Source organism: Gamsiella multidivaricata (genome assembly GCF_025024155.1).
Source record: "Gamsiella multidivaricata strain RSA 2152 chromosome Unknown BC939scaffold_156, whole genome shotgun sequence".
In the NCBI taxonomy this organism is placed as follows: domain Eukaryota; kingdom Fungi; phylum Mortierellomycota; class Mortierellomycetes; order Mortierellales; family Mortierellaceae; genus Gamsiella; species Gamsiella multidivaricata.
This window is the reverse complement of record NW_026251864.1, coordinates 1-25,585: the sequence shown is the minus strand read 5'-3', so window position 1 is coordinate 25,585 and position 25,585 is coordinate 1. Positions and strand designations below refer to the sequence as shown.

At 48.5% G+C, this 25,585-nt stretch overlaps 11 protein-coding genes across 11 annotated transcripts; 7 read left to right on the top strand and 4 right to left on the bottom strand.

Moving 5' to 3' along the window:
- Positions 1 to 515: 515 nt before the first annotated feature.
- On the bottom strand, positions 516 to 1,463 carry BC939DRAFT_471007 (uncharacterized protein). Its single transcript, XM_051558186.1, has 2 exons — positions 1,202 to 1,463; positions 516 to 1,004 (listed from the first exon to the last, which is right to left on the bottom strand). The coding sequence occupies exons 1-2, from the start codon at positions 1,301 to 1,303 to the stop codon at positions 855 to 857; spliced, it is 252 nt and encodes an 83-aa protein (XP_051405991.1). The 5' UTR covers positions 1,304 to 1,463; the 3' UTR covers positions 516 to 854.
- Positions 1,464 to 1,560: 97 nt separating this feature from the next.
- Positions 1,561 to 2,428, top strand: BC939DRAFT_508816 (uncharacterized protein; the record flags this gene model as incomplete). The annotated part of the gene is made up of 4 exons (XM_051561045.1): positions 1,561 to 1,623; positions 1,741 to 1,867; positions 2,021 to 2,200; positions 2,346 to 2,428. 4 exons carry the CDS (start codon positions 1,561 to 1,563, stop codon positions 2,426 to 2,428), a joined length of 453 nt encoding a protein of 150 aa, XP_051405990.1.
- A 165-nt stretch (positions 2,429 to 2,593) lies between these two features.
- On the bottom strand, positions 2,594 to 3,791 carry BC939DRAFT_482480 (uncharacterized protein; the record flags this gene model as incomplete). The annotated part of the gene is made up of 2 exons (XM_051559125.1): positions 2,594 to 3,643; positions 3,747 to 3,791. The coding sequence occupies 2 exons, from the start codon at positions 3,789 to 3,791 to the stop codon at positions 2,594 to 2,596; spliced, it is 1,095 nt and encodes a 364-aa protein (XP_051405989.1).
- A 632-nt stretch (positions 3,792 to 4,423) lies between these two features.
- On the bottom strand, positions 4,424 to 8,182 carry BC939DRAFT_430408 (uncharacterized protein). The gene is made up of 11 exons (XM_051553234.1): positions 7,847 to 8,182; positions 7,572 to 7,716; positions 7,324 to 7,473; positions 7,170 to 7,225; positions 6,915 to 7,072; positions 6,701 to 6,817; positions 6,266 to 6,612; positions 6,088 to 6,171; positions 5,828 to 6,004; positions 5,345 to 5,721; positions 4,424 to 5,180 (listed from the first exon to the last, which is right to left on the bottom strand). The coding sequence occupies exons 1-11, from the start codon at positions 8,101 to 8,103 to the stop codon at positions 4,604 to 4,606; spliced, it is 2,445 nt and encodes an 814-aa protein (XP_051405988.1). The 5' UTR covers positions 8,104 to 8,182; the 3' UTR covers positions 4,424 to 4,603.
- Positions 8,183 to 8,339: 157 nt separating this feature from the next.
- BC939DRAFT_471000 (GDP dissociation inhibitor) lies at positions 8,340 to 10,761 on the top strand. The gene is made up of 6 exons (XM_051558185.1): positions 8,340 to 8,454; positions 8,770 to 8,916; positions 9,157 to 9,590; positions 9,709 to 9,840; positions 9,938 to 10,354; positions 10,449 to 10,761. The coding sequence occupies exons 1-6, from the start codon at positions 8,452 to 8,454 to the stop codon at positions 10,654 to 10,656; spliced, it is 1,341 nt and encodes a 446-aa protein (XP_051405987.1). The 5' UTR covers positions 8,340 to 8,451; the 3' UTR covers positions 10,657 to 10,761.
- A 31-nt stretch (positions 10,762 to 10,792) lies between these two features.
- On the top strand, positions 10,793 to 12,014 carry BC939DRAFT_74593 (uncharacterized protein). The gene is made up of 4 exons (XM_051561875.1): positions 10,793 to 11,205; positions 11,299 to 11,409; positions 11,533 to 11,670; positions 11,798 to 12,014. The coding sequence occupies exons 1-4, from the start codon at positions 10,965 to 10,967 to the stop codon at positions 11,929 to 11,931; spliced, it is 624 nt and encodes a 207-aa protein (XP_051405986.1). The 5' UTR covers positions 10,793 to 10,964; the 3' UTR covers positions 11,932 to 12,014.
- A 521-nt stretch (positions 12,015 to 12,535) lies between these two features.
- Positions 12,536 to 13,886, bottom strand: BC939DRAFT_470994 (ribosomal protein L19e-domain-containing protein; the record flags this gene model as incomplete). The annotated part of the gene is made up of 4 exons (XM_051558184.1): positions 12,536 to 12,848; positions 12,983 to 13,226; positions 13,689 to 13,798; positions 13,873 to 13,886. 4 exons carry the CDS (start codon positions 13,884 to 13,886, stop codon positions 12,623 to 12,625), a joined length of 594 nt encoding a protein of 197 aa, XP_051405985.1. The 3' UTR covers positions 12,536 to 12,622.
- A 565-nt stretch (positions 13,887 to 14,451) lies between these two features.
- BC939DRAFT_404552 (ribosomal protein S13/S18-domain-containing protein) lies at positions 14,452 to 15,607 on the top strand (the record flags this gene model as incomplete). The annotated part of the gene is made up of 3 exons (XM_051552801.1): positions 14,452 to 14,691; positions 14,793 to 14,866; positions 15,313 to 15,607. 3 exons carry the CDS (start codon positions 14,452 to 14,454, stop codon positions 15,605 to 15,607), a joined length of 609 nt encoding a protein of 202 aa, XP_051405984.1.
- A 2,566-nt stretch (positions 15,608 to 18,173) lies between these two features.
- Positions 18,174 to 20,786, top strand: BC939DRAFT_404548 (uncharacterized protein; the record flags this gene model as incomplete). Its single annotated transcript, XM_051552800.1, has 6 exons — positions 18,174 to 18,367; positions 18,678 to 18,777; positions 18,860 to 19,197; positions 19,903 to 20,073; positions 20,168 to 20,273; positions 20,382 to 20,786. 6 exons carry the CDS (start codon positions 18,174 to 18,176, stop codon positions 20,784 to 20,786), a joined length of 1,314 nt encoding a protein of 437 aa, XP_051405983.1.
- A 398-nt stretch (positions 20,787 to 21,184) lies between these two features.
- Positions 21,185 to 21,756, top strand: BC939DRAFT_404569 (uncharacterized protein; the record flags this gene model as incomplete). The annotated part of the gene is made up of 2 exons (XM_051552802.1): positions 21,185 to 21,336; positions 21,519 to 21,756. 2 exons carry the CDS (start codon positions 21,185 to 21,187, stop codon positions 21,754 to 21,756), a joined length of 390 nt encoding a protein of 129 aa, XP_051405982.1.
- Positions 21,757 to 23,670: 1,914 nt separating this feature from the next.
- BC939DRAFT_497794 (uncharacterized protein) lies at positions 23,671 to 25,506 on the top strand (the record flags this gene model as incomplete). The annotated part of the gene is made up of 2 exons (XM_051559746.1): positions 23,671 to 23,687; positions 23,794 to 25,506. A coding segment is annotated over exon 2 (1,638 nt), but the record flags the coding sequence as incomplete, so codon positions are not given.
- Positions 25,507 to 25,585: the final 79 nt, after the last annotated feature.

The window sequence follows — 25,585 nt, the reverse complement described above, 5'->3', positions numbered from 1 at the left end:
CCCTGCATCTTGTGTATGTAGGCCAAGCCGTGCTACACCTCCCATTATGCCAATCGGCATTGCATCCCTGTCTCCCTGTCTAGACTCACCACCCCCGTACCTAAATCCCACCTCCATACCTTGCCCCTAACAAAGAGACGCTGAAAGGCGCGTCGGATCACACCAGCAACGTCAACCGAGCAAGTTGCTGCAAAGGCGCCTCCGAAGACCAACCCCAGGCTCTCACCAACATGTCCTCTTTTTACGCGCTCGAGCCACGCGCGTATGGATACCCTCTTTCTCCCCCCAAGACGCGTCCATTAGTCGGGAGGGGGGTTTCTTCCTCTGGTCAAAGGCACCTTTCCAGAGCAGGAAGGTGCACGGTCCAACTGAGAACGACCTGCTTAGCCCAACCTTCGTTGCATTTTGCAGTGGACAAGCATCGACACTACGTATGCCGAAAGAAAAAGAAAAACCACACGCCATACGATCAATTCATTCTTTCTTTTTTTTTTTTTTTTTTTTTATAGAGAGAGAAAAAAAAAAAAAAAACGTCTATTAGCAGGATGAATGAATCATGCAGAAATAAACAAAAAAAAAGGACTAAAATACAGGAATCGAAAGGGCGGTGGAGGTAGTTGGGGGGCAAGGATAAATCATGGTCAGAAAGCCCAATTGAAGTGGGAAACGATCAGGAGTATACACACATCCGGCTGTGTCTCTGTCCATACGTACGTGTGTTTTATGCGTGTCGATGGAACAGAAATCGGCTGCAGTCCATCCCAAATGGCCCAGAAGGTCGCGCTGAACGATCCTATTTGTCACTGTCGGGCGTCGTCGCGATCGCAATCGCTACCGTCCCCTCCTCCCCCATTTTATTGCTTCTTTGTGCCGTCGTCCTTCTTCTTGATCCACATGGGCTCTGGATCTGCGGCGGCCTGCCTCAACACGTCCGATATAGCCTGTCGACGCGCCTGATCCGACTTCACCAGTTCGTATTGCTTCTTCAGCTCCGGCGACAATTTCTAATGTTATCAAAATAATCCAACATTGGTGTTTCTGAGTTTGGTTAGTTACAAGTTCTGTCGTGCTTTGTTGGAATGTCGCTGTTGCTTTCGCTGCTCCCATTAGAAACGAGCTCGGATCTGTTTTCCGGACAAAACATCCATGACGAAAAATAAAAAAAAATAAAAAATAAAAATAAAAATAAAAAGAGACATGCCTCGTAGAGCTGCTCCTCTGTAGGAACCGTGGTGAGCATGAGTGCGTATCCCAAACCGACGATTCCGAACCCAACGGCGAATGCTTTCGGATAGTTGCCCATAGCGATGCTATTGTTGAATGTAAAGTGGAGACTCTGTGTGTGCGTGTGTGCGTGTGAGAGGGATGTAAACGGTGCGGGAAGTGGGTCAAAGCAGAAAAGGGAATAATGATCGCATAGTCAGGTGACTCTTTCGCCGGGACGCAAAGAAACGGCCCGTGGCCCCATTTCGTTGTCAACCATTTCCCCCTCCCCCTCCCTCCCCTTCCCTTCCTCTTCATATATTCCCCTCTCCACAGCAACAACGTATACCAACAACCATGACCGAAAACCTGCCCAGCATGGCCGATGCCGACAGCTGCCTCTCCGAAAAGGAGCTCGAGGTAAATAGACAGCGCAGGATCAGCCCCTTCTCAGTCGGAATCGCAATGTCAACTCCAGCTACGCTTTGACCGGTGCCGTGTTCCTAATCAGTCCTTCTCTCGACTCTCTTCCAACAGGTTCTGAAGAAGCAGTACATCCGCGAGGGCGAGTATGTCACAGAGCAGACCCGCTTCAACTATGCCTGGGGCCTCATCAAGAGCAAGAACAGGCGTGACCAGACCCAGGGCGTGCTTATTCTCACAGGTACAGGATCAATCCGTCCATGTCTGACTGCCAAGAGTCGACTTTTCCTTCCGCGCACACAACCTCCGCCGGGACATGCTGACTCTGCTCTATTTATGGAAACCCTGATCGCCACTTGCTTACTGACATCTCTCTCTATCTCCCGTTCTACAGACATCTACAGAGAGGTCCCAGACAGGAGACGCGAGTGCCTCTTCTACTTGGCCCTCGGCCACTTCAGGCTCGGAAACTACAACGACGCTCGCAAATTCAACGAATCCCTACTCGAATTCGAGCCCAATAACTCCCAGGCCCATGCCCTTCGTCAGGAGATCGAGGATCGCGTTGCCAGGGGTAAGTGCGAATCCATCTTGGCTGGCGGTCCTATTTCATGGCGCACACACAGGAATGGATGGATATACCATGGTTCCCGATTAATGTTCTTGACTGACCATATGTTTATCTCTGGATCCCTATCTTTCGTATCATTCATTACTAGAGGGATACATCGGAATGGCTATTGTCGGTACCGTGGCAGCAGTAGCCACGGGCTTGCTCTTCTCGGTGATGAAGAAGAAGTAAAGCATGCAGAAAATAAACTATCGAGAAATTCAGTCCACATCCATTCACACATTCACATATCCATTTAAACGTTGCATGGCCCATAGCAGCCCTCCAACCAGATTGCACTTGCCTTTTGGAAGTATCGAATAGCAAGCAATAAACAGACTATTTATTGCGACTTCATTATAAATACAGCTGCTGCATGACCGCCCGTCGGATCTTCCGATTACAGCTGGGGCACGTTCCAGTCGCCCTTTTGACAAGCTTGAAACCCGCATTCACTGCGTCTGAAGATACACCTTGATTTGAACCTCCTTGCATAGTATCCTGCTCCTCCTGTGCATCTGCATCCACATCCATAATTGTGCCTGTCCATCTGCCCTTGCCCTTGTCCTTGGCCTTTGCCCTCTTTGAGATCGACTGCCGTCGTCCCTTGCTTGGTTTGATGGGAACCTTGGTGGTAAACATGACTTCGACGCAGTCTTCGCAGACGACATGACCGCAACCCGTCACCACCCACAACGTAGTCTTATCCTTGCCCTTGTGTCCCAGTTCCTTTTCACAAATAGGGCAGGCAACAATGACATCCCCTGCGAGACTCTTTGTATGTCCAGGCCGAGCAGGTACAGACGGCTTGGGTTCCATCGGCTCCGGTTCCGGGTCCATCTCATCCCATGTCGGTGATGTTCGCATGCCTGGTCCCATGTACATGTCGTTCCATATTGGTGGCGATCGCATACGAGAACGCCGTCGCCGTGGCGTCGAGTCGAATCGGCGGCTGTAAGCAAAGAAGTTATGGAACATGTTCGCGAAATCCGAACGATCTCGCCGCTCCTGTTGCCGCTGTTGCCTGGTCTCGACCGCGAGAAGGTCGCGCAGGATTGCTAGTGAGAGCCTCCGATGTTCACTCTCAGGCGTCCGTTGTGGTTGCGGATAGTGTGGCATGTAATCGGAAGGATAAGGGTCCATGAAGATATTATGAAGACTTCGTGCTCCTGTGGTCGAACTCTCGCCGCGGTTGTTATTGCTTCCCCCATCGCCAGGGGTCTCGCTTATGAACTGAACGTCGTCATCGTCATGGTTGCCTTGGTCATCGTCACTGTTGACCTCGATGATTTCGATGCTCTGGCTCGGCAGGGTGCTCGGATGAAGGATTCGAGGCGGTGCTGGTCCTGTCAGGTCGATGACGGATCCTGAACTGGTGGCCGGCCTCCTCTGTGGCTCTTGCAGTAGCTGTTACAAAGAGACATTGGTAAGCAGAGCTGAAAAGGACAAGTGCCAAACCCAGTTAATCCAGTTACAGGGACAAAGGCTTGAATCACATCCAAACATTTACCTGATTGAAGGGAGACAGAGAAACTTGGCTGGTGGAGCCACTCATCGCTTGCTAATCTGTTCTGGGATGTGTATGATGAGGTGATGTTGCTTTTGTGTAAAGCGGGATCGGATGCTGCGCTTGAAGGGGAATCGAGTGGAATGAAATGAAAGCAAAGAGAGTGGAGAAGGGTCTCCGGTACCAACGAATGTTCTGGCTGGGCATAAAAAAAAAAAAAAAAGGCTGGATCCTAGTCACTAGTCACAACCTTCCAAAAATGGCAGGTACACAAGACGCGTATGACACTGAGAGCAGGCTAGCTATTGCTCCATAAACAGCTACTTCCATAGCGCGCTGGATACTTTTATCCGCATCGACGGAGTAAGGCGCGTTCCAAAGAATTGCCCTCGCTATTGTTCTGCTCCACTTTGAACCTCTATTCCACGTTATTGTCTGTTATTTGAATGGTGATTGCTGTAACGACAGAAGAAACCAGCGACTCAAATCTTGTCACCCTGCAGCTACACACACTTGGAGATAAGTGATATCGACAAAGGAGTGCCATTAGTGTGCATCTTAGAGGCCACTGTGCGCTGTCGAAGGAGTGCTTGTGTTTGTAAGCTAGATATGAGACGTTACAATGGGACGTAAAAGGCGAAGAACTGGCAAAGGCATTTTGTTGACGTTCATAAACACTCAGCAAAAGGAGGAAAAGGTGCGACTTCAAAGGAAACCAAAGTCATTTACCGGTCTACATCAAATAAAAAGAAGTAGTAGCGAAGTGAAAGTGGAATATGGCTAGAATACAATGGCAATGACATGGCAGCGGCATACTAACTACAATGGACACAATCGACAATGGCGCTTGCTGGCCAAGGCTATGCCTCCTCATCATCATCCTCGTTCAGTTGTGCATCAATATCGTTCTCCAGATCGTTCAAAAAGTCGTCATCGTCGTCTTCTTCCTCTCCTGCGTCTCCGCCGTCCCTCGTCGATGAATGGTCCATCGTGATCTCGTCGTCTGCGTCCATATCCGCCTCGTTGTCTGCACCAAGATCTTCAGGGCCACCTGGTAATGCTAAGTGTGCCGCGATATTTCCATTCTCCGCAACCAACCGCCTTCGTTTGCTTTGTCTCACTGGTTGCTCTCCGTCACTGAGCACTTCACTCCCGGCAACACTATCTTCACCATCAGAGCCATTTTCCTCGTCAATGTCTCCATCACTGTCGTCCTGACTCTGATTACTATCCTCTACACCATCCATCCTTCCCATACCAAGGTTGTCCGTCGTCAAGGCATTAGCGTCATCCTCATCATCTTCGTCATCGCTGCCGCCCCCATAGGTTACTGACGCACCTAGGCCAGACCTGCGTGGTATCCGTGTTCGCTTCAGGTTCACAAGTGGCGACCGGCCACCATCTGTGCTGGCGTCACTCTGCGCGTTGCTGTGTGTACTATTCAGTGAAAAAGAGAAAAAAAGATTGGGCGGTCGATTAGCAATAGGAAAGGAATAAATGCATGTTGCAATATACCAAAGGACATGATAATGCGGATCGCTATGAATCACCCGCAGAAGCAAGAAAATGAGGAGATAAATGAGAATGCTGGAAATGCTAACCTCGTATCACTGTCAAAATCAGTGTCGTCCAAATCCCCAACAAAGTCCTCGACTTCTTTATCTAAATCATCCCAGTCCACACTCTTCAGATGCTCATTCACCATGTCTTTGTCTATGCTCAGGGGACGGTGATTTTCATCCATACCCTCGGAGACGCTTCCTGGATCGTCTTCCACTGCACCCATGTCCACCTCCTCCTCCAGTTCTGTTGGCGGTGGCGTTGTCGACATTATCGCGGACTTGCCAGGCCCATCCAGCAGCGGGTAATCTGATTCTTCCTGCCTTTGCCACTTTCCAATTGAACGATACAGCCACTCTGGTCGAACGACTTTGATATCCCTGCGCTTCCGTGCCTGCATCACTTTAGCGGTTCCGGGCTAATGGGTTAGAGGTCCAGAAAACAAGAGGAAATGTAGGTGAGCTCAGATTCACGCCGCGGCAGCTCCATAGCAGCGCTGAATGAACGCATAGTGTTCTTCTTACCTTGGCGGCAACAACATGGGTGACATTCTTATTGAGATTGTATGAGCATTCTGCTCCAAAACTTTGGGCCTGTCTCCAAATGTCCGCCCGCTCAGGAGCCTGTCCTAATGGAATCACGCTACTAAAGACCAGGTTGACTCCTCGCAGGACACTTTTCTTCATGTCGTGAATAATGGCCTAGCATCAGGATCAGATCTCGATTAGTATCTCGATTAAACGTAAAATCCTTTTTGATGCAAGATACCTGAAATCCGACATACCTTGACATCGGCCTTCCTTTTGGATTCTCCTTGTAGAAATTGCTCTCTCGCATCATAAAACCGTTCATGAATTGTTTCAAGGACCTAAGGTTATGTCGCCAAAGAGTCGCAGTAAGTAATTCAGAACAATATAATTCCGAAAAGAACCCTGCAACATCCACTTGAGCGAAGCACTAACCTCCAAAATGTACTTCAGTTCGTTATCGTTATCATCCGTCACTGGCGCCTTTGGCTTGGTTGCCTTGTTGGCTTCGTCTGGTTTTGTCGGTGCAGTTGCCTGCGAGAAATCTGATTTTACAGCTGATGCATCCGGATTGGATGACAAACTAGTCGCGGACGCCGATGCATCTGCGCTAGATGATGAGTCAGTCGCAGAAGATGATGACGACTCCTCTGTTAACGCTTCCTTCGATGATGAGCCAACCTCTGCTGGTTTTACGACGGGGACCGAATCTGACTTCACCACAGGCTCTTGTTTTGGTAAGTGTCCAGCATTGATATCCCCTGCACCCACAAAGTATTCGTCTATTCAAAATGAGGATAAAGAATGTCAGTAAAACAAGACTCAAACGTATCGGCTATACCCTCACAGAAAACCAAGGCGAAGACTCACATGGATGCACTTTGACAAGATTGGGAGAATACTGCCAAACATCGGCTCGATCGTCAATGACTACGACCATAGAGGTATCACAGGGGAAGAGTCGCTCGATTGTTTTCTGGGTCATGCCTAATCCAAATATTCAGCATTGCAGTTGATCAGTAACCCCGACTGATTGTCCAGTTCTTTGCATAATATAGATCCGTCCAGATCCAAGTAGACATACTGGAATTTTCGTCTCGTGATAGAATACGCTGGCTGAACAATTTGCCATCTGGATCAATGCAATTCGCAACAGCCGCTGCATAATTCCTGGTTCCCATGGTATAGATGTGCAATTCGTAAAGACTTGTGATCCTTTGCAGAAAGGTTTCTAGATGAGGTCTATGATGCGAGGGATAGAAGGCGAAAGAGATGACGGGTAAGCATGCTGGGTTGCATAACCGTGATCACTGCCTCTTCAAATAGAATATAGCCTTGCCTCAGTTTAATGTAATACGGTGTGGGGCTGTCTGGTAGTGGGAACATTCGAATATCCTATACAAGCGTGCCGTGATGTTAGACGGTGGCAAGGTCGACCTCACGGTAAAGCTAGCGTACGAACATGAACGATCTCCATGACATGTCAATCTCACCTGGGGCATCTCCCCTTGAGCGTTAATCCATCCGTCAATAGCTGTCCCGACAGTCGCGTGAATAAGGGTTTGATCCAGATCTACAATTAATGAGAGTTTGCCCTCTGACAGGAGTCGCTCTGCTGTTACATGCTCTAGACGTTTCGCTTCCTATGGTTGTCAAGCACTATAGGTTAGTCTTCAAGATATTTAACACACGTAGATAAAAAAAAAAAAAAAAAAAAAAGCGCTAAATATATCTCCCTTACCGTACGACTGACGCTCAGCGATGTTGCGTCGTGTGTCATGTTAACATGGGATTTCAGGTTCCTAGGCACCGTTTTGCAGCAATCGACACAGATGCCCTCGTACTGTGTGTCATGGTCACAGCCTTTGTATTCCATCAGGACTTTGCTGAAGGATTTGTAAACATGCCCAGGGGAAATGAACCGAAGTAAAAAAAAAAAAAAAAAATGTAGACCACATATTAGATTGAGAATACATTCTTCCATGCAGAAAGAGTTGAGAGCGTTCAACCGCGTACCTGTCGTCCTCGATAACGTCTCCTTTTTTCACATGGATCTTGCCAACAATGCCGTCCTTAATGGCACGTATTTCCGCCCTCCGCGCATGGGTCGACGTTGCTCCTTCGTCGACAAAGCCCTCGACCTGCTCTGTGTACTCGTATTCGATCAGCGAATCGCCCTCGGACTGTGTCTTTTTTGGCGAGGTCTTGATGGCAATAATGGTGGCTGGCAGACAGCCCGAGGAGATGAAGTACTTGATGTTGTTGTCTGCCATGGCGGCAATCCTGGGCAGAGTGGTGCTGTGCTCGATGCTGCTGAAGAGAATAAAAGGGTGATTGTGGGGCAAACAAGACAAGGAGGGAGGGGGGAATTGTACATGCGTTCTTTCGCTGGGAACAAAAGTCGCGTCAGCCGGACTCGTTAAATCCAGATTTAATAGTAGTGGAAATAAGGTCACCCTCAACCTCTTCCCACACGGTCCTCCTCAAAGCATGTCGTTTAAACCATCTGCCCTCTTTTTTTTCTTCCACTCCATCTTTTCTCCACTAAACCCAATCCTTCTCTTCACTTTCTGCTTTCCCCACACTTTCTCTCCATCAACCCAAGCAACTAATTATCAATCATGGTGAGTGCAGCTTTTTGTTTCTTTTACTACTCCCTTGCAACGTGTCATCTGTTATGCTTCGCGTCGCTGTCTCCACTCCATCCCCTTTTTCTGTTACTGCATTGAGGTTTATGCCACATCTCACCCTTGGGGCGAGCAAACACCATCATGCTCGAGAACTCTCTCATCTTGGGACTTGCAAAGACTCTGGCGGTGCTGCAACTTTTCGAGCATCGTCTGCACAGCTCATTTCTCTCTCGCGAGCGTTACACATAACTCGCTTGATATATTTTGGCACCTTATCTTTAACACGTCCATGGTCTTTCTTGGTTCTAGGATGAGCAATACGACGTCATTGTTATGGGTACCGGCTTGACCGAGTGTATCCTCTCTGGCCTTCTCTCGATCGAGGGCAAGAAGGTCCTCCACATGGACCGCAACGACTATTACGGAGGCGACAGTGCCAGTTTGAACTTGACCCAGGTAACGAATGGTCCTTGTCATTGTCTTACTATTAATGCCCGTTGCCCATAAGCTGGATACTGCCAACAGGGAGAAAGAAGGGGTGTCCAAATAGCTCTTCGTCTCCTTGCGTCTGCTTCCTCTCTAGGCAGCTCAGCGCGCTCAAAAAGAGAACAATAAATAAAAGGTCCAAGTGCTCACGCGTGTTAATTATATTATTAACTCCTCCTGTCACGGCATCACTGTAAATATAACCTTTAGCTTTTCAAAAAGTTCCGCAATGGCGAGGCACCTGTTGAGAGTCTTGGAAAGGACCGCGATTACAACGTCGATTTGATCCCCAAGTTCATGATGGCCAACGGAGAGCTCGTCAAGATCTTGACCCATACCGACGTCACCCGCTACCTCGAGTTCAAGCAGATCGCTGGTTCGTACGTGTACCGTGATGGCAAAATCGCCAAGGTCCCCGCCACAGAGATGGAAGCCGTCCGCAGTCCCTTGATGGGTCTCTTCGAGAAGCGTAGGGCCAAGAAGTTCTTTGAATACGTTCAGACCTACAGACAAGACGATACATCCACCCACCAGGGCATGGATATGGCCATTACTCCCATGGAGGAGGTCTACAAGCACTTTGGATTGGAGCCTGGCACCATCGATTTTATCGGACATGCCTTGGCTTTGCATTTGGAGGACAGGTACGTTTTGCCGCTGCTCATCTTCTATGAATATGTCGCTCACTTTTGTCCATTGAGCCGACGAAGACCAACCATTCCACTAACGGTGCCTTGTATGAACATCGATGTGTATTTATAGCTACCTGAGCCGCCCTGCTCTCGAGACCTTTGAGCGCATCACCTTGTACATGTCCTCGATGGCTCGCTGGGGCAAGTCTCCTTACCTTTATCCTCTCTACGGTTTGGGAGAGTTGCCTCAGGGCTTTGCTCGGTAAGGATTTGTTGCTGTTATCAACGCCATTGCAAGCATTTATTATCTACTGAGAGAACAAACGCGAGCTGACAATACTCCTACTTGACATATCTAGTTTGAGTGCTATCTATGGCGGTACTTACATGTTGGACAAGAAGGTTGATGAGATCGTCTATGAGAACGGCAAGGTCGTTGGAGTACGCTCGGGCGATGAGACCGCCAAGTGCTCCCAAGTTATTTGCGATCCCTCGTATGCCCCCGACAAGGCCCACAAAGTCGCACGCGTGATCCGCGCCATCTGCTTGCTCAAAGGCCCCATCCCCAACACTGAGAACGTTGACTCTTTCCAGTTGATCATCCCTCAAAACCAGGTTAACCGCCAGAACGATATCTACATTGCCGGTGTCTCTGCCTCGCACAATGTCTGCGACAAGGACCATTACCTTGCTATTGTCTCCACAATCGTCGAGACCGATAACCCACAGGAAGAGATCCAGCCTGGTCTTGCTCTCCTTGGCCCCATCGTTGACAAGTAAGGAGCACGATCTTACGTGTGGCACGGAACACGTTGATCCTATGTATCGAATCCCAATACTCACAAACACTCTTTTTTTTTTTCCTAATAGGTTCGTGCAGATCGCTGACATTTGCGAACCCATCCATGACGGAACCAAGGATCAAGTCTTTGTTTCCAAGTCGTACGATGCCACATCGCACTTTGAGACTGTGTGCGACGATGTCAAGGATCTGTACAAGCGCATCACCGGTAACGATCTGGTGTTGAAGCAGCGCCTGACCCAGGAGGAGGAGCAGAAGGAGATGGCTAGCCATTAAACCAGTCGAGATCAATGCTTAGCTCTACGTATATTTTTTTTTCAGTTTTTTACAAGCTTCGTTTAAAGGGGGTTATGAAATAAAGTCGACTATTGTGCCAAGAAAGACGCTCATGAATCCACTCAACAAAGGCCACGTTCCTTGCATTGTTCTAATTGCCTTTTTCAGAACACCTTTTTCTTCGTGAATCGACTTCCTTCGACTCTCTCATTACTTCATTCAACTTTCATTCTGCCGCTAGCACCCTCGGTTACTCTCCCCTTTTTTATCCTCTTACCTATTGTCATCACAGGAAACACTCCATTACGATGAAGTGGTGGTCAAATCACCGCTGGCAGGGCATCAGTCTTATCACACTTTTGGTCGCTACTATTACTCTCTTCTGTTCCTCGCCCGTGAGTGCGTTTGGCAGCAACCACAAGAAGGTTCTTCTCAAAGATGTCCAAACCTTGACGCTACACAAAGACAAGATGACGGCCGGACGGAGGGCGAGTCCTGTTCCTCAATTGACCTGTGTTGGGGGCAATGCTTGTGGAGACTACGAACCAGGTATGACGAGATTGTCACTCGCGTTCATAACACGATGTGCCTGTGAGTACAAATCGATCGACTAACATATTACGATGGTTCTACTGACATTAGATATCGTGCAATGCACAAACGCCGGATTTGATGGTAGTGATGTTCAATGGAAGTGTCAAGCGGATCTGCCGGATAACCTTCGATTTGGAGAGCTGAGTGTCTACTGCGAAGGTACAGACAGCCAAGGATTCATTTCCCCCCCCCCTCCTACAACAGATGAGACCATGCGAGGCTCCTTGTCCTCCCTGTGTGAAGTAATTGACACTCACAGATATATCGTTGACTATGTGTTAGGTTTCGGCTATCCGGATGACCCATACGTGCTGAAGGGCAGTTGTGGACTGGAATATAAGCTCTACTACACCAATATCCATTCTAACCAGGAGCGATCATGGGGACCACAGACAGACTTTAGGCAATGGGCTGCTAAAGGTATGGGACGAACAATTGTCGTGACATGAACGTATTCACGGGTGTAATGAAGTGTATAAAAAAACCCTCCGGTCGTCTGAACTCTCTGCTGTGTTGTCTTTGGTTCTTTTTTTTTTTAATAGCAAAGAGACAATCATGGATCGAGACAATTTATCTCTGGACATGGGTCTCCATTGTGGGATTTATTCTCTATTCCTTTATCAGGAACTGCTTCCAGCAGACGAACAATGGTGGACGAGGCGATGCCCCACCACCCTATAGGGCCTCTGGAAGCGATGGTTTCGGAGGAGGTGGCGGTGGTCCCGGAGGTGGAGGTGGAGGTGGGGGTGGTCCTGGGGGCGGATGGGGAAGTGGATGGGGCAACAACAATTCGTACCAGGACAAGCGTACCGGTAAGCAGCCGAAAACGAATGCATTGCATTTCTATGACGATGTTGCACAGCACTGTTAACTAAACGAGTTAATTTTGTGCATTTATCTTGTGTTTAGATGGATCGTCTTCTGAAGGATTTAGGCCAGGATTCTGGTCCGGCATTGGCCTAGGTGGTCTGGCGACTTATCTGGCGACCAACGGAAACAGACAGCGCGATCAAGGTTACCGGCGGACAATGTACGATTCAGGGCCAGCTTGGGGAACGACATATTCGCAGCCATCGACCTCATACGGCTCTTATTCTGGTGGATTGGGAGCATCATCTTCTTCGCCTTCGTCATCCTCGTCTTCTAGACCCACACGATCAGCGACTGGATATGGAGGAACTCGACGTCGTTGAAGGAAACTGACAGTAAAATAAAGCGATAACACTGCACTCACTCGATCTTCTTTTTTTTGAAACGGTAACATACATTCAAGCAACAGTTGCACAAAAAAAAAAAAACAATGAAACGAAGATATAGGAGTAATAAAACGTATGAAGCGAAAGCAAATTTATTGGTGTAAAAAGACAAAAGTTTACTTCTTCTCGGCAGTCTCGACACCAGTGAGGGCAGCGCGCTTCTCGGCAACACGCTCGTTGCGGCGGGTGCGGGCAGCCTTAGTCTTGTTGCGGTGAGCCTCGGCCTGGTCAGCGATCAACTTGGCACGGAGCTTCTCAGCCTTGACCTTGTGGATGTACTCCATAAGAACACGCTTGTTCTTGAAGACGTTACCCTTAGCCTTCATGTACAAGACGTGGTACCTAAACGAACGGAAGAACAAAAACCAAAAGCGAAGGCACAAAACCTGGTCAATAACACTATAAAACATTTCCTTGAAGTGGATCCATAATGCCACTGACAGAATAGATGCAAACAAACATCTCGTTCGACTTACAGGTGTCTGTCGATCTTGCCAGACTCACGGTACTTGCGGAGAAGGCGACGGAGGACACGCTGGCGGCGCATCCAGATGACAGTGCTGGGCATACGGGCCTCAGCGGTACCCTGGCGCTTACCAGTGCCGGAGTGACGACCAGCACGCTTGGCAGCGAGCTTCTCACGGTGGCGGAAAAGCGAGTGCATGGTCTGGGGCTTCTTGATGATGAGGCCATCCTTGACGAGCTTGCGGATGTTCTGGCCTATCGTCCAATGAAAGATCATTCGTCGCTTTGTATATTAGAAAATGATCCAATTATGCAATGTCCCCAATTTGTTTGCGCTTCCGTAGGTTCGGTGGATGCCCCTTGACCAAACTAAAAAACTGCGGCGAACAGGCCCTCTCCCTCGTATTCCTGCAGTGGCTATTAGGCTGTCCTTAACTGCGCAGATAGTCGAGCTCCGGGCAAAAAAAAATTAATACTGCTCCCACGTTGGTGCGTCAAAGTATCGTGTTGTAGTTTTGGATAGACATTTTGTACGTCCTCCCAAATGTTGAGGAAATGGTTGTGGATAAGGCTCGTCACTATTGCCGAAAGACTGAAAGTTGCAAAGCAAGGTGCTGTCGCTGAGGTCAAGGTCCCTGAGAAGCCCATAGCTCTATCCTGACTTCCTGTCAATGAAATCCTTGCAGAAGAATAAAGAGCTGCTGTAAGGCTACTTACGAGAGTTGGCGTTGGCAATCTCAGTAACCTCGTTGGGGTCAAGCCAAATCTTGCGCTTGCCGCACTTCAAGACGGCGGCGGCCAAACGTTTCTGACTGCTCAAAGAAACCCTGAGATCGTAGAAAAACAAGATGGAGGAAGAAAGTTTCGTTCGAGTCAGAGGGTTGATCCAGTGACAAAAAACATTGGCGATGGCATGAAAGATCGATCCAGCTTTGAGCCAGTGTCCAGAACAGGGTGTCGAGAAAAAGGATGAAGTCGAGAATGCGGAATGTTGAATTCAGATTTAGCAGCTGTGAATCGCAGAATCAAATCAGTGGCATCCAATTTATGGCCGATCCAGTCGTTGCGATCCCGATCCAGCGATCCGCGTCCGTTCCTGATTACTCTCCCTGTGCACGAATATGAAGCCCTTGGGGTTACATTTTGAGATGAGTTGAGGAAAAGGCCGAACAAAAGATCACAAAGTAAACGAACAAATACACTGCGGAAGTGTGTTAAAATTGCGTTCGTCTCAAAGAAAATTTCCATACAGTGACGTATACACAGTCCTGCGACGATTTCGGCTTCATATGGCAGCCCCGCAGGCTGAACTCTTTCTCCTTCTCTTACAATTCCAATATGGAAAGTGTGCAAACTATGGCGAACTGCGTTTATTCATGCAATCCATCCATCCGGCTATCGATCAATACAATGGACCCATCTATCACATCACGACAGGGATACAAACCTCATTCACACATCTACAGCAACTTGGGAGATCATGTCTCAAAACCAATATCATCGACTTGCACCATACAGACAGGATGGGTGGTTCCGATGTCAGCTGGAAGCGATCCATTGTAAAACACAGTTGATTAACACTGGACCCCGACTTGCATCTTTTCTTTCGGTTTTTTTACGTCAACAGTCTCTCCTTGTTCCTGAGAAAGGCCAGTTCCAGCACATTCTTCGTGTTCTTAACACGAACGTGGAGGGCAAGACCAAGATCATGTTCGCCATGGTAAGACAGACCTAACATCTTTTTTTTGTTACCTTTGTAACCAGCTCGCTACGACCTGTGACGATGAGACTAACCAAGCTTTGCCATTATTATCTTTATAGACCAACATCAAGGGTGTCGGTCGTCGTTATGCCAACTTGGTCTGCAAGAAGGCTGATATCGACTTGAAGAAGAGGTGCGTTCCGCCAACAATCAATGATTCGACAACAAGGCATCTGCTCAACAGGATATCAACAGGAAGATGGCACTATCCTGAAAAATGTTCATCAACAGGAGCTAGACCAACTGGACCACATCAGCAGGAAGAACAAAGAAAGGATTTAGGAACTGTAGCATCTTTGAGGAAACTGTTACACTAGAACTTGCTGATCAAGGAAGGAAGGAAGGGAAACAGGTTCGACATGCGAGAAACTCACCAAGGAGGAGCATCCATTTGTATAATCCAGCAACACCGCACTTCGCATTTGGACGACTCTAAATCGACCTTGACAAGACAACGTCTTGGTTCCCATCTATCCATTGCGGTGCGCAGCAGGACTTGACTCCAATTACACATGGAGACGAACCTGAAGCTGACCGGGAACAATATCTTTCTATCTTCTGCTGTTTTACGTTATATAGAGCTGGTGAGCTCACCAACGAAGAGCTCGAGCGCCTCGTCACCATCATGCAGAACCCCACCCAGTACAAGGTTCCTCAGTGGTTCCTCAACAGACAGAAGAACTTCGTCGATGGCAAGTACACTCAGCTCTTGGCCAACGGTCTTGACAACCAGATGCGTGAGGACTTGGAGCGCCTCAAGAAGATCCGTGCCCATCGTGGTCTCCGCCACTACTGGGGCGTCCGTGTCCGTGGTCAGCACACCAAGACCACCGGTCGTCGCGGTCGCGTCGTCGGTGTCTCCAAGAAGAAGTAAATCGTAAGTATCATTTTCTTCCACACTCTCCGGCCAATCGCATGATGGCAACTGGACAATTGGTGCAGAGGGATTATGAAGACGCCTCCGTGCATGCACGCCCTTTAAAATGATGTTTGAAAAACTTATCTACATTGTCCGAATATACATGTGGACTACTTCTTATTTTCCTGATTTATCTTTCCTTTCTTTTGCATTTCCTCAATTGCAACTAAAATGCCCTATCGTTGTTTATATGAGACGTGGTTACTTACCAAGCAATCTACTTTCTGTTGAATTACGCTAGATATCAATCGGTTTATTCACTATTCTTGGGCATTCGTTGTACTTTCCGAAGAAATAAACAACGTATTAGTCGAAAGCATGTCTCTATAGATGTTCACTCGCTTGTAATTGTATGGGATCGTTGTGGTAGTCGTGTCGCCTGTAAATTTGTTCAGTGCTCCGACTGCAGATCGATATCCTAATGAGTCAATGATGCCAATGTAGAGTGTGCCTTGGAGCTGGATGCGATACACCTCAATAGTTTGTGGCCCCTTCTTGCCTCGGTGTGCCCCGCGCATGACATGATTCTCCTTCTATCCCCTGTGGAGGGTGCATAAGCTTCCCCCCCCCCCTTTTTTTTTTTTCCGGCGGCTCAGCACTGCACTATGTATTCCGATCCATGCTCCCGCTTAGTGGTAGTGGTGCTCGAAGCAGCGGTACGCACGAAGGGAGAGAGCATAGGAACGGTACGGGCCTATTGGAGGACAGACGACAAGGTCTCCTTTTTTTTTTGTGCGAACGCGTACGGAAAGAACCATGAACCGAGCAACAAGTCGAGGAATGCATGCCTTTCTTCATTTCCTCTTCGTCTCTCATTCGCACACCTCGTTCTCCAATTTCTATTCAAACCCTTTATTATTATTCGTACAGAAAAATGCGTGCCATGGATGGACAACAACATATCGATAGAAGTATTGGAGTCAAAGAGAGGACTTTGTCGACGGGTCAAGGCCACGGATCAACTGGACCAATTGCCTCTGTAGTACTTTCAACAACAACACTGGCGGAAGAGAGGACATCAGACGGCGAAGTAGGCATACATCTCCACTTGGCCCTTAACTCCGACAGCGGCGGCATTGGTCGCGGTGGTGATTCACAGTCCTATCGGCAGGCAGGGCTGCTTCGTTCGTCCGACTGGGGGCTGCAACTGCACCTGCAACAAGACAGCAACGATCCTAAGGAGGATGAAGAGAAGGAAAAGGAGCAGGGAGGAGAAGAGGGGGAGGAGAAGGAAGAGGTGGGGGACGTGGCCGTGGAAAAGAATGGCCAGAAGATGAGGTACCCGCTGTTGCACCAGCAGCAAAGGAAGAACGACGGCAGGAACACGCTGAGCGCCAGTGCTCCCCATGCTTCTGCTTCGACTTCAGCTTCTACCACACCCACGCCCACTTCCACTTCCACTTCCACCTCGACGCTGTCTTCTCTTCATTCCACCACTCCCTCTCGCCTCCCTTCTCTCCCTTCGTCGTCCTCCTCGTCTTCGTCGTCTTCCCTTTCTGCCTCGCACCCTCCTTCGACCTCTGCCTTGTCTACCCCGGAGCACCTGGACACCGCACCAGCTCCGTTGCAGCTACCAAGCCTTTCGAGAACCCCCGTCCTTCGCTCCCCTTCCTTTTCTCACTCTCATTCTCATTCTCATTCTCATTCCTTTTCTCATTCTCATTCTCATTCTCCTTCCCATTCTCTCTCCCATTCTCCTTCCCACATTCGCCCCCATTCCTTCCCTCGCTCACACACACCGCTGCAGCGCTCCCAGCTGCTAACAACGACAACCCGTACGCTTCCCAAGGCACCTGCTTACGTCCCTCGCACGGCTCTTACTTCAGCACCAGAGAAGCCATCCGTTGTCTTCTGTCAGGCTGTTCTTGTGGGAATAAGGCTCGCTACACCTGTGCCATTATCGACCCGCACGCCCGAACTCGTGCACGCACACCTCTATTGCTCCTGTATCCCTTTTCATCTCGACCTGTTCCTGGAGGACATCGGCGACATTTCCTTCCACACTGCCCTTGCTGCGTATTCCCTCCCACTACTTTGGGTCTTCGCACCCGGACTCGGTCTTCTCCTGACTATCTTTCAAGCCTTAAGTCTACTCGCAGCCTTCTCCACTTTTCTCTCAGCTGATTCAGAGCAGTCGTATAAAATGATGGACCCGCCTTCCTCAGCGTCTTCGTTCACCCCTTCATCGTCACAACAACCTCAACTGCGCCATAATCAGAATAGAGGCCATCACCATCGTATGGCCATGTCTGACAATATAGTCAGACCAAACATTGGTGGTGCACAGGACGTTGGTCAGCCATCAGGAAGCCATCATCATTTTATCCATCACGCTCAGGACAACATTACAAGCAACGGCAGCAGCAGCAACAGCAATAGGTCCGGAGGCCCACTTGCTCATTCAACACCATCATCATCACCACTGCTGCCTCAGGTTTCCAACATCGCCCGACAGACTCAGGTCGATATACAAGCATCCCATCAAGGCCATGATCATGTCTTCAATTATGCCTTCGATCCAATGTCACATGGATACGATGACGAAGAAGGGATCGACGACGGCGAAGATCGACATAGCGACGAAGGATCCGAGGACGAAGCCGGATACAACGAGATGGAGTACTATCTGCAGCGATGCTCGATCTGCTTTGATGCACGCCTGGACTTCTGCCTCGAGTACTGCCGTGATCAATTCTGTCGCGACTGCTTCCAGCGGTAAGGGACATTTTTAGGCACTTTTCAAATGCAGGCGGAATGTCATTTGATTTGCATGCATTTGATTGGACCGCACAACCCCAAGCGCAACTGTGGAGCCTATCGTAATTTCAACATACACAGCTCTCTCTCAGCAAACAACGCGTAGAAAACTATAGGAAATTGAACTGCAGATCACACACACACTAATCCCCTTCTGCACGCATTCATATACATCTCTCAGCTCACCTTTCACACTTTTCGCTCTCACCTTGGTTAATCTTCGCTATATTAATGCTAATTCCTCGTCGATACATGATCCATTCGATAGGTATGTGAAAGAGGTGGTCAGCAACTCCTGGGGCCTCAATGTGACAAAGATTAAGTGCCCTGTCTGCCAAGATATCATTTCGATGTCTGAATGGACCAAGGTATGTTCATTTCAAATGATGCGCTCTCCTTCGCATCGCCTGCAACACTATTACTCACGCACTTCGTGTTTTTGTGGACTAGTACGTGGACAAGGCAACACTTGCGCAGTACAACCAATACAACCAGCCCTATCGTTCATTTTCACGATTTTGCAACCAATGCGACCACGAGATGGTAGTCTCGCAGGTCAACTGTGCTTTGCTCACCATGCCTCCTCGAGAATTGATGCCTTTGTTCGATGGAATTCTGGCGGATTTGAAGTTGTTGTTGACTTTGGGAGGCATTGAACTGGATGATATCACACCAGCCTCTTCCTTGTCTTCACCAGCAAAGGCCACATCCGGCCATGCCTCAACCACGAAATCAAAACAGCGCCCAATTATTTCAGAGCGAGACCAAAAGGCACGCAACATCATCCAGTCTTTTGCGGATGCTTACAGATCCTATTGCGGCGACTCGCGAGGAATACAATCGAGTCTGCCATTCAAAGCGCAGTCATATGTATCAAGTCTTGCCTACCGCGCCCTGGGTGGTCCCGTCGTCCAAGCTGACCCATTGGAACTGGCAAATCAACCCAATGCGGCGTCCCAACAGTCTCAACAGCCAGTATCCTCGTCTTCAATGTCAACGCTACACTTACCACCAACTTCTTCAACCCCGCAGCCGTCTCAAGTCTTAAGGCCTTCACAAATCCCACAGACCTCGCAAGCGACTCAGACACATCGTCCCCAGGCTGCTCCGGAACAGCTAGATCGTGCTCCTGGCGCCTTCTTTCTACGTAGACAGCATCCATTGAAAGCGCATGGCGTGCTGGAGATGTACAAGGCACTGATGCTGTCATTGCTTGATTTGTTCGACCTGAAGGAGAAGCAATCTGCTGACGAACCGCGGACGAGCTTTTGCATTGACACAAAGACGATGGAAGCCGGGGACGATAGAACATCGCGAGTCGTAATTAATATCGGCAACGCTACAGAAGATCACCGTTTCAGAGCTGGAAACGACGGTCAAGAGTCAAATGATGGATCGCATAAACCAGGAACTGAGCAGCAGGATACTGTCGTGCATACATCAAATATCAAGCGAAAAGGGCTGGCGCGTGTAGACTCGCCGCAGGCAAAGAGATCACGCTCTACACGACCAGGAGTGATTACACGAGCCGAAAGTAAGCGACAGGTGGAGATCAAGAAGGCCATTGTCCATCTTAGCAAGCAGCTGTCAAGCATGGAGACCCGTCAAGAGCAATGGAAAGAACTGCAGTTCCTTCATGTTCGTTGGCTTCGATGGGATCGGTGGTATGCAGTCTGGCTATGAACACAGCATATCGCAGTACAGTTTTCAAAGCATCTTTTCATTGTTTACTAACTCTGCGATAATGCTATGTACTAGCACCAACTGTGATCATGAGCTGTGCTTACAGTGTGGCGAATCTTCGCACCATAATTCTGAGGACTGCTTTGAACATATGCGATCGCTGATCACCGAGACGAACGGGGTATCGGATCCTCAGAGGCGAAGATCGCTCAGCGCGAATGAACTTCGAGCGTCCAATAAATCGGCACCATTTGCAACCTTGGCCAGGAAAAACACACCACGGCCAGAGTTGGATCTCAGTACGATTCAATGGAAGCTCGCAAACACAAACCCATGCCCGAATTGCTGCATTCTCATTCACAGAGACGACGGATGCAATAAGGTGGATTGCATGCTTTGCGGATATCGGTTCTGCTGGATCTGTCGAGAACCTTGGGGAGCTGCATGCGGATTTTTCAAATGCGGCCGTAGAGCTGTGGTTGCCGTCGATTCGAATCTTGGAAGATCAATTAGCAATATGAACGAGGGATCCACAGATGCCCTAATGACAACTCAAGGACAGATTGCTGAGGATGGCCAGGTCCGATCTCCCTCGACTGCCCATGGCTTTTCGGATGACGTCGTTCAGAGCCAGGTTGAAGTACAACACGTTCTTGAATCTATGCCTGCAGCAACTTCTGAAAAGGTATACTGAGGTTTTTTTCATGTTCGATATACGACCCTGGCGCAGATGCGGTGAACAGTGGCACTGACTACTATATTCTTTTTTGACAGCCAGAGATCGGTGTCCCAAATGTATTTGTTATCCACACCAAGCGATCCAGGGCTTGAGAGAGACTTGAACGATGGCGCAATTGCATGTTGGATGTTTGGCTGAGGACATTGCTGCACCCTGAATACTACAGCACGAGCACACCCCATACTTCCAAAGATCACCGACAATCCCATTAGAGCCTAAAAAGGAAATGGTTTACCCCGCTTTGGATGCAGTAGCAGTCACCCATTAGCACGAAATAAACAAGCATCACCTCTGTTCGCACTTCAGACAACTTTACCTTCCTCTTCCTTCCATAGTATATGGCCATATTCCACATGGACGTTGCAGATAATACAGTAGCGCTTGTGACAAAGCATTGCGGCCTCCAACTGGAGCTCTATCAGAAGTGTGTCACCCAGAACCCTGAGAACTGGGACATCAAGTGCATTACTCAGAAGCGCGCCTTGGCAAAGTGCTCCGAAGACAAGTAAGCGCACCTTTTCAACTATTAAGTCACACCCATATCTGGCTTCAGGATCAAAAGCACGCCGCTTTGTTGCTCGGAAATAAACCCATTGACAGCTTTGTTGAACTCCAAGTCACTTTTTATATTACTAATCTACTTTTTTTTTTTTTACGTTGTATGTACATGTGTGTGCACTTGGATAGTGTGCCGATCATCAAGCATGTCAAAGAGATGTGCGATCCATTTATCAAGGACTACGACGCCTGTGTGATGAAGAATCAACAAGACCCGACTGTCTGTCTAGAATCGCTCAAGCGGCTGTTCCACTGTACAGAGGAGCATGGAAAATTGCCTCCAACAGGACCTCCCCGCGCGGATGCTGCTTCAGGAACATCGGATGCCAAGGCAGGAGCTGGATACGGATACAGAGGAGGCATTTAAGACAGAATTAGATGCATAAGAGAGATGACTATAACGACATTGGCGGCAGTAATGGCAACAGCAATAACAGGAGCAGGAGCATCGATTACACATCACTGTTTATACATGTACGCAACTGTTAGCGACCTATTCGACGGTACTCTGCGTGGAATGCATCTCAGATCGTAATACAGTCAGATCTGGAGGAGAGTGGTCATGGCACTTGCATCTAGTAGACGACTCGACGTAATAAAGACCTGTGCTATCCAGTAGAACAAACCAAGACGCCGCTGATTGGCTGTAGGGCTACATTGGAAACGTTCTCATATGTCTTTGGCCTCAATCTGCTACACGTTCCTGCGTCTTCCCCCTCTTTTCTTCTTTACTCCACTTCTTTGAACAATTCCTTCGCGCCACCAAGAGCGCCCGTTTTTCTTTTTTCTCTTCTTTATCGCTCCTCTCCACCCGAGCACTCTTTCTCTTGCATTTCCTCTTCTCCCTCTTCCTGCAGCTCCATCAGCGCATACTCAACCTCACCGATATCTCCTTCTATGCTTCACAACTTGTCAAACACAGCTCTGCCTGCTTCTCCTTCATTTCGACTTCACTAAACAAGAGCTTACACATGCTCTGTAGCTTTAGAATCATCAAGAACCTCTAAAGCTGTCTGTGTAGACTCCAGGTAAGTGCTCCCTTCAGACCGCCCACCAACCCTCGCTTTTGATAAAAAGTTGAAGGAATGCCACCAGAACTGCTCTTCTGTATAACATGTAAACAGCTTCAGAACCATGCCAACTATACCTCTCCATGCTTTTTTCTTTTTTCTTTTTTCCTTTTTCTTTTATCGCCTCATGATTGACAAGGTTTTTCGTGCTTAATCGCCATTCTGGTGCTTATTCACTCGTCGCATTCTCAGAGGAATGTCTCTGCATTATATAGGAGTACGCCGCCAATGTCTCCTCTTACCGATCACCTGTCTTCACAACGCCATGACGCGTTCAAACCATCATTTCTTCTATTACTCTATTGCTTTTTGAGTTGCTATCGGCAGAACTGAGATGAGAAGTCGCGGTCAGGTCTATCGCGCTCAGTGATGATCGCCATTATTTATTTTTTTGACCCCTTCTGAAGAGCATTATCAGGATTTGGTATACAATACTTAAGCTGAGACAGCTTTGAAAACCGCATTTGAGATCTACTAAAAGCGGACGAAAATGAATGGTGCATTATGTCAGATTCTTCATTGTTTGCGCCCTTGAGCGCGGTCGCCAAGAATTGAGACACGAGGTCTCTCGGCTCTTTTGCTTTCCGCCTCTGTGAATAATCGAACCGAATAACGACTTTTTTTCCATTGCATCTCATGTCGATCTAGATCTATAGTTGAGACATTTCTTCTTAATATCCTCCCACTAGATCACAATTCACAAAAACCCAAAGAATCAACCTTCCAAAGCTCCACAATTTGACGCGGTTGCTTGAAATCCTTTTTCAATACCATCATACGATATCGCTACAAAAATGTACGCGCAAAATTACAAGAGAATGTTCTTATTACTACCCTTGAACCGTTCACCATTTCTGATTCCATTCACTTGATATGGTCCTTTCTTATTCTTTATATTGTTTCGCTTTTGAATGGTTATTCGAAGGGAAGCTTGCCAACTACTGCTTAACTTTCCCTTTGTGGACGCGTCTATTTGTAGATCTTATAATATGCTTATGGATGAGCGCTTGTTAATTTCATAGGACTGATTCTAGCTGCACATGTTTGTCCTTAACATGTCGATCTCATAGAAGTATCAGATTCGCACTGAAACGTGGTCAGGCGTCATGTCACTCGAACAACCCCATTACAAAATCTCAAAAGGTTATGCCCTTCGTGGAACCAGTTCTACCGCCCATACTATATTCAGGCACAGCAGTGACACACAGAGAGAAAATGGGCTATCAGGGTACGGATAAATCTAAACCTTATGTTATCAGGGTCCATAACAAGTGTAACAGATACTACGGGATTACTAACACGCTACAAATTTCATACTACCATCACTATACTAGGCTACAAGATGATCAGCGGGCACAACACGCCCTTTTCGAGGCAACTGGGCCCCGATCTAACAAAGCTGACCAGATGCTATGCGTACCAAGAATGAGTCCCCGCATATCTCTTAAAAACGAGCGTAGGGGGGTGACTGGAAGAATCGATGGAGTTCAAGTGTCCAAGAGCGACAATATGTCCACGTTGCAGGCGAAGAGGCCGACTACTTCGTTGTCTGTTACAAGAGCTTTGTCTGTCCCGCTGTCAGTCCGTGACATCGAACCTGCTCTTCTCCTTGTCGATGCCGATCTTTGGGCCAAGTTTCACAGCCATCAGAACGAAATGATCCTCACAAAGTCTGGCCGCTGTTTGTTCCCTTGTCTCAATTTTAAGGCAGTGAACCTAGATTCAAAGGCCATCTACACGATCCATCTAGATTTTGAAACTATGGACAGTCATCGCTTCCGCTTTTCCAGTGGCCGATGGAGTCCAGCGCAGCCCTCTGAACGATCAGGCAATGACGATTTCGCGAATAGTAAGAGCACTGTCCGCTCGGTACTTTCGCAAGGACTTTACATGCATCCAGATTTGCGTCAGACCGGTAAACATTGGATGGAGAAGAATATGATCTCATTCGCAAACGTCAAGCTCACAAACAGAGTACCGGAACCAGATACTCAACGCCTCAATGGACGCTCGAGAGAGAACGACTATATCCAAACCGGCAACCATATCTTCCACCTGGTGTCGTTCCACAAGTATCGACCGCGCATCCATCTAACTCAGTGCTCCCAGCAGACGCGCGAGAGTACCTTTTCGACAACATTCACCTACGATCAAACCAGTTTTATCGCCGTCACTCACTATCAAAATCATAGAGTCAATGATTTAAAGAAGGACCACAACCCTCACGCCAAGGGCTTTCGCGACACAATAGGATATTCACCATCCCAGTCTACAAAAAGGCGACGCATGATCTCCTCCTCGTCGTCGACTCGCTCTACAGAATCCAGCCTCGGGACGTGGTCTCGATTGGACAAGGAAGAGAATGCTAGTGACGGCGAAGGTCAAGCCAGTGAGGAATTTGAGAGCGATTCAATGGGCAATGAAGGCGATTCCAAGCGGAAATTTGTTCACTTGTGTCGGCAAAACAAGGACGACAGCGCGATGGTTACGATATCGATGGCAAGAGACACGGCACAGGTTACCGGCCATCTGAAGAGCTCGCCCGGCCTCATCGGCCACAATCAAATAACGATGACAACTGCAACGATGGACACCACTCAGCACAAGGGCGTAGGATCTACTCGCGGTAATGTCCCGTTATTTCTCACTCCAGAATATGGCTCAATCGCAAAGACTCGAGAGTCCAAAGTCGTACGGACGCGAGGCTACAATCTCGGCGATATTAGCACATCGAATGAGTTAGACCGCCTTCAGGATGTCTTTGTAGGAACCAGTTCGCCACTCAGCACCCCGCAGCCCAGAGCAGCGCGTGTCCACATCGACACAGCACCGGCCAGTTTGTTTCAAGTCACCAATCCTATGCTGCCGATCCCATCTAACACGAACACGAGCACGGACACGGCTGTGGAGTTGCCCAACCTATCTGCCCTTGCACTCCTCAACCAGGCAACGGCCGAATGCGCGGCGTTGGCAGAAGCAAATAGCTCAGCTGCAATCATGCCGACTCACGAGGCAGTCATATTCGACACTGCGCCATCTATGTCATGGTACCGGCAGTTTTCTCTTTGGGGGGAGCCTCACTCGAATCTCCAGCCGCCACAGAACAACCCTTCAGTCTTGGGCACA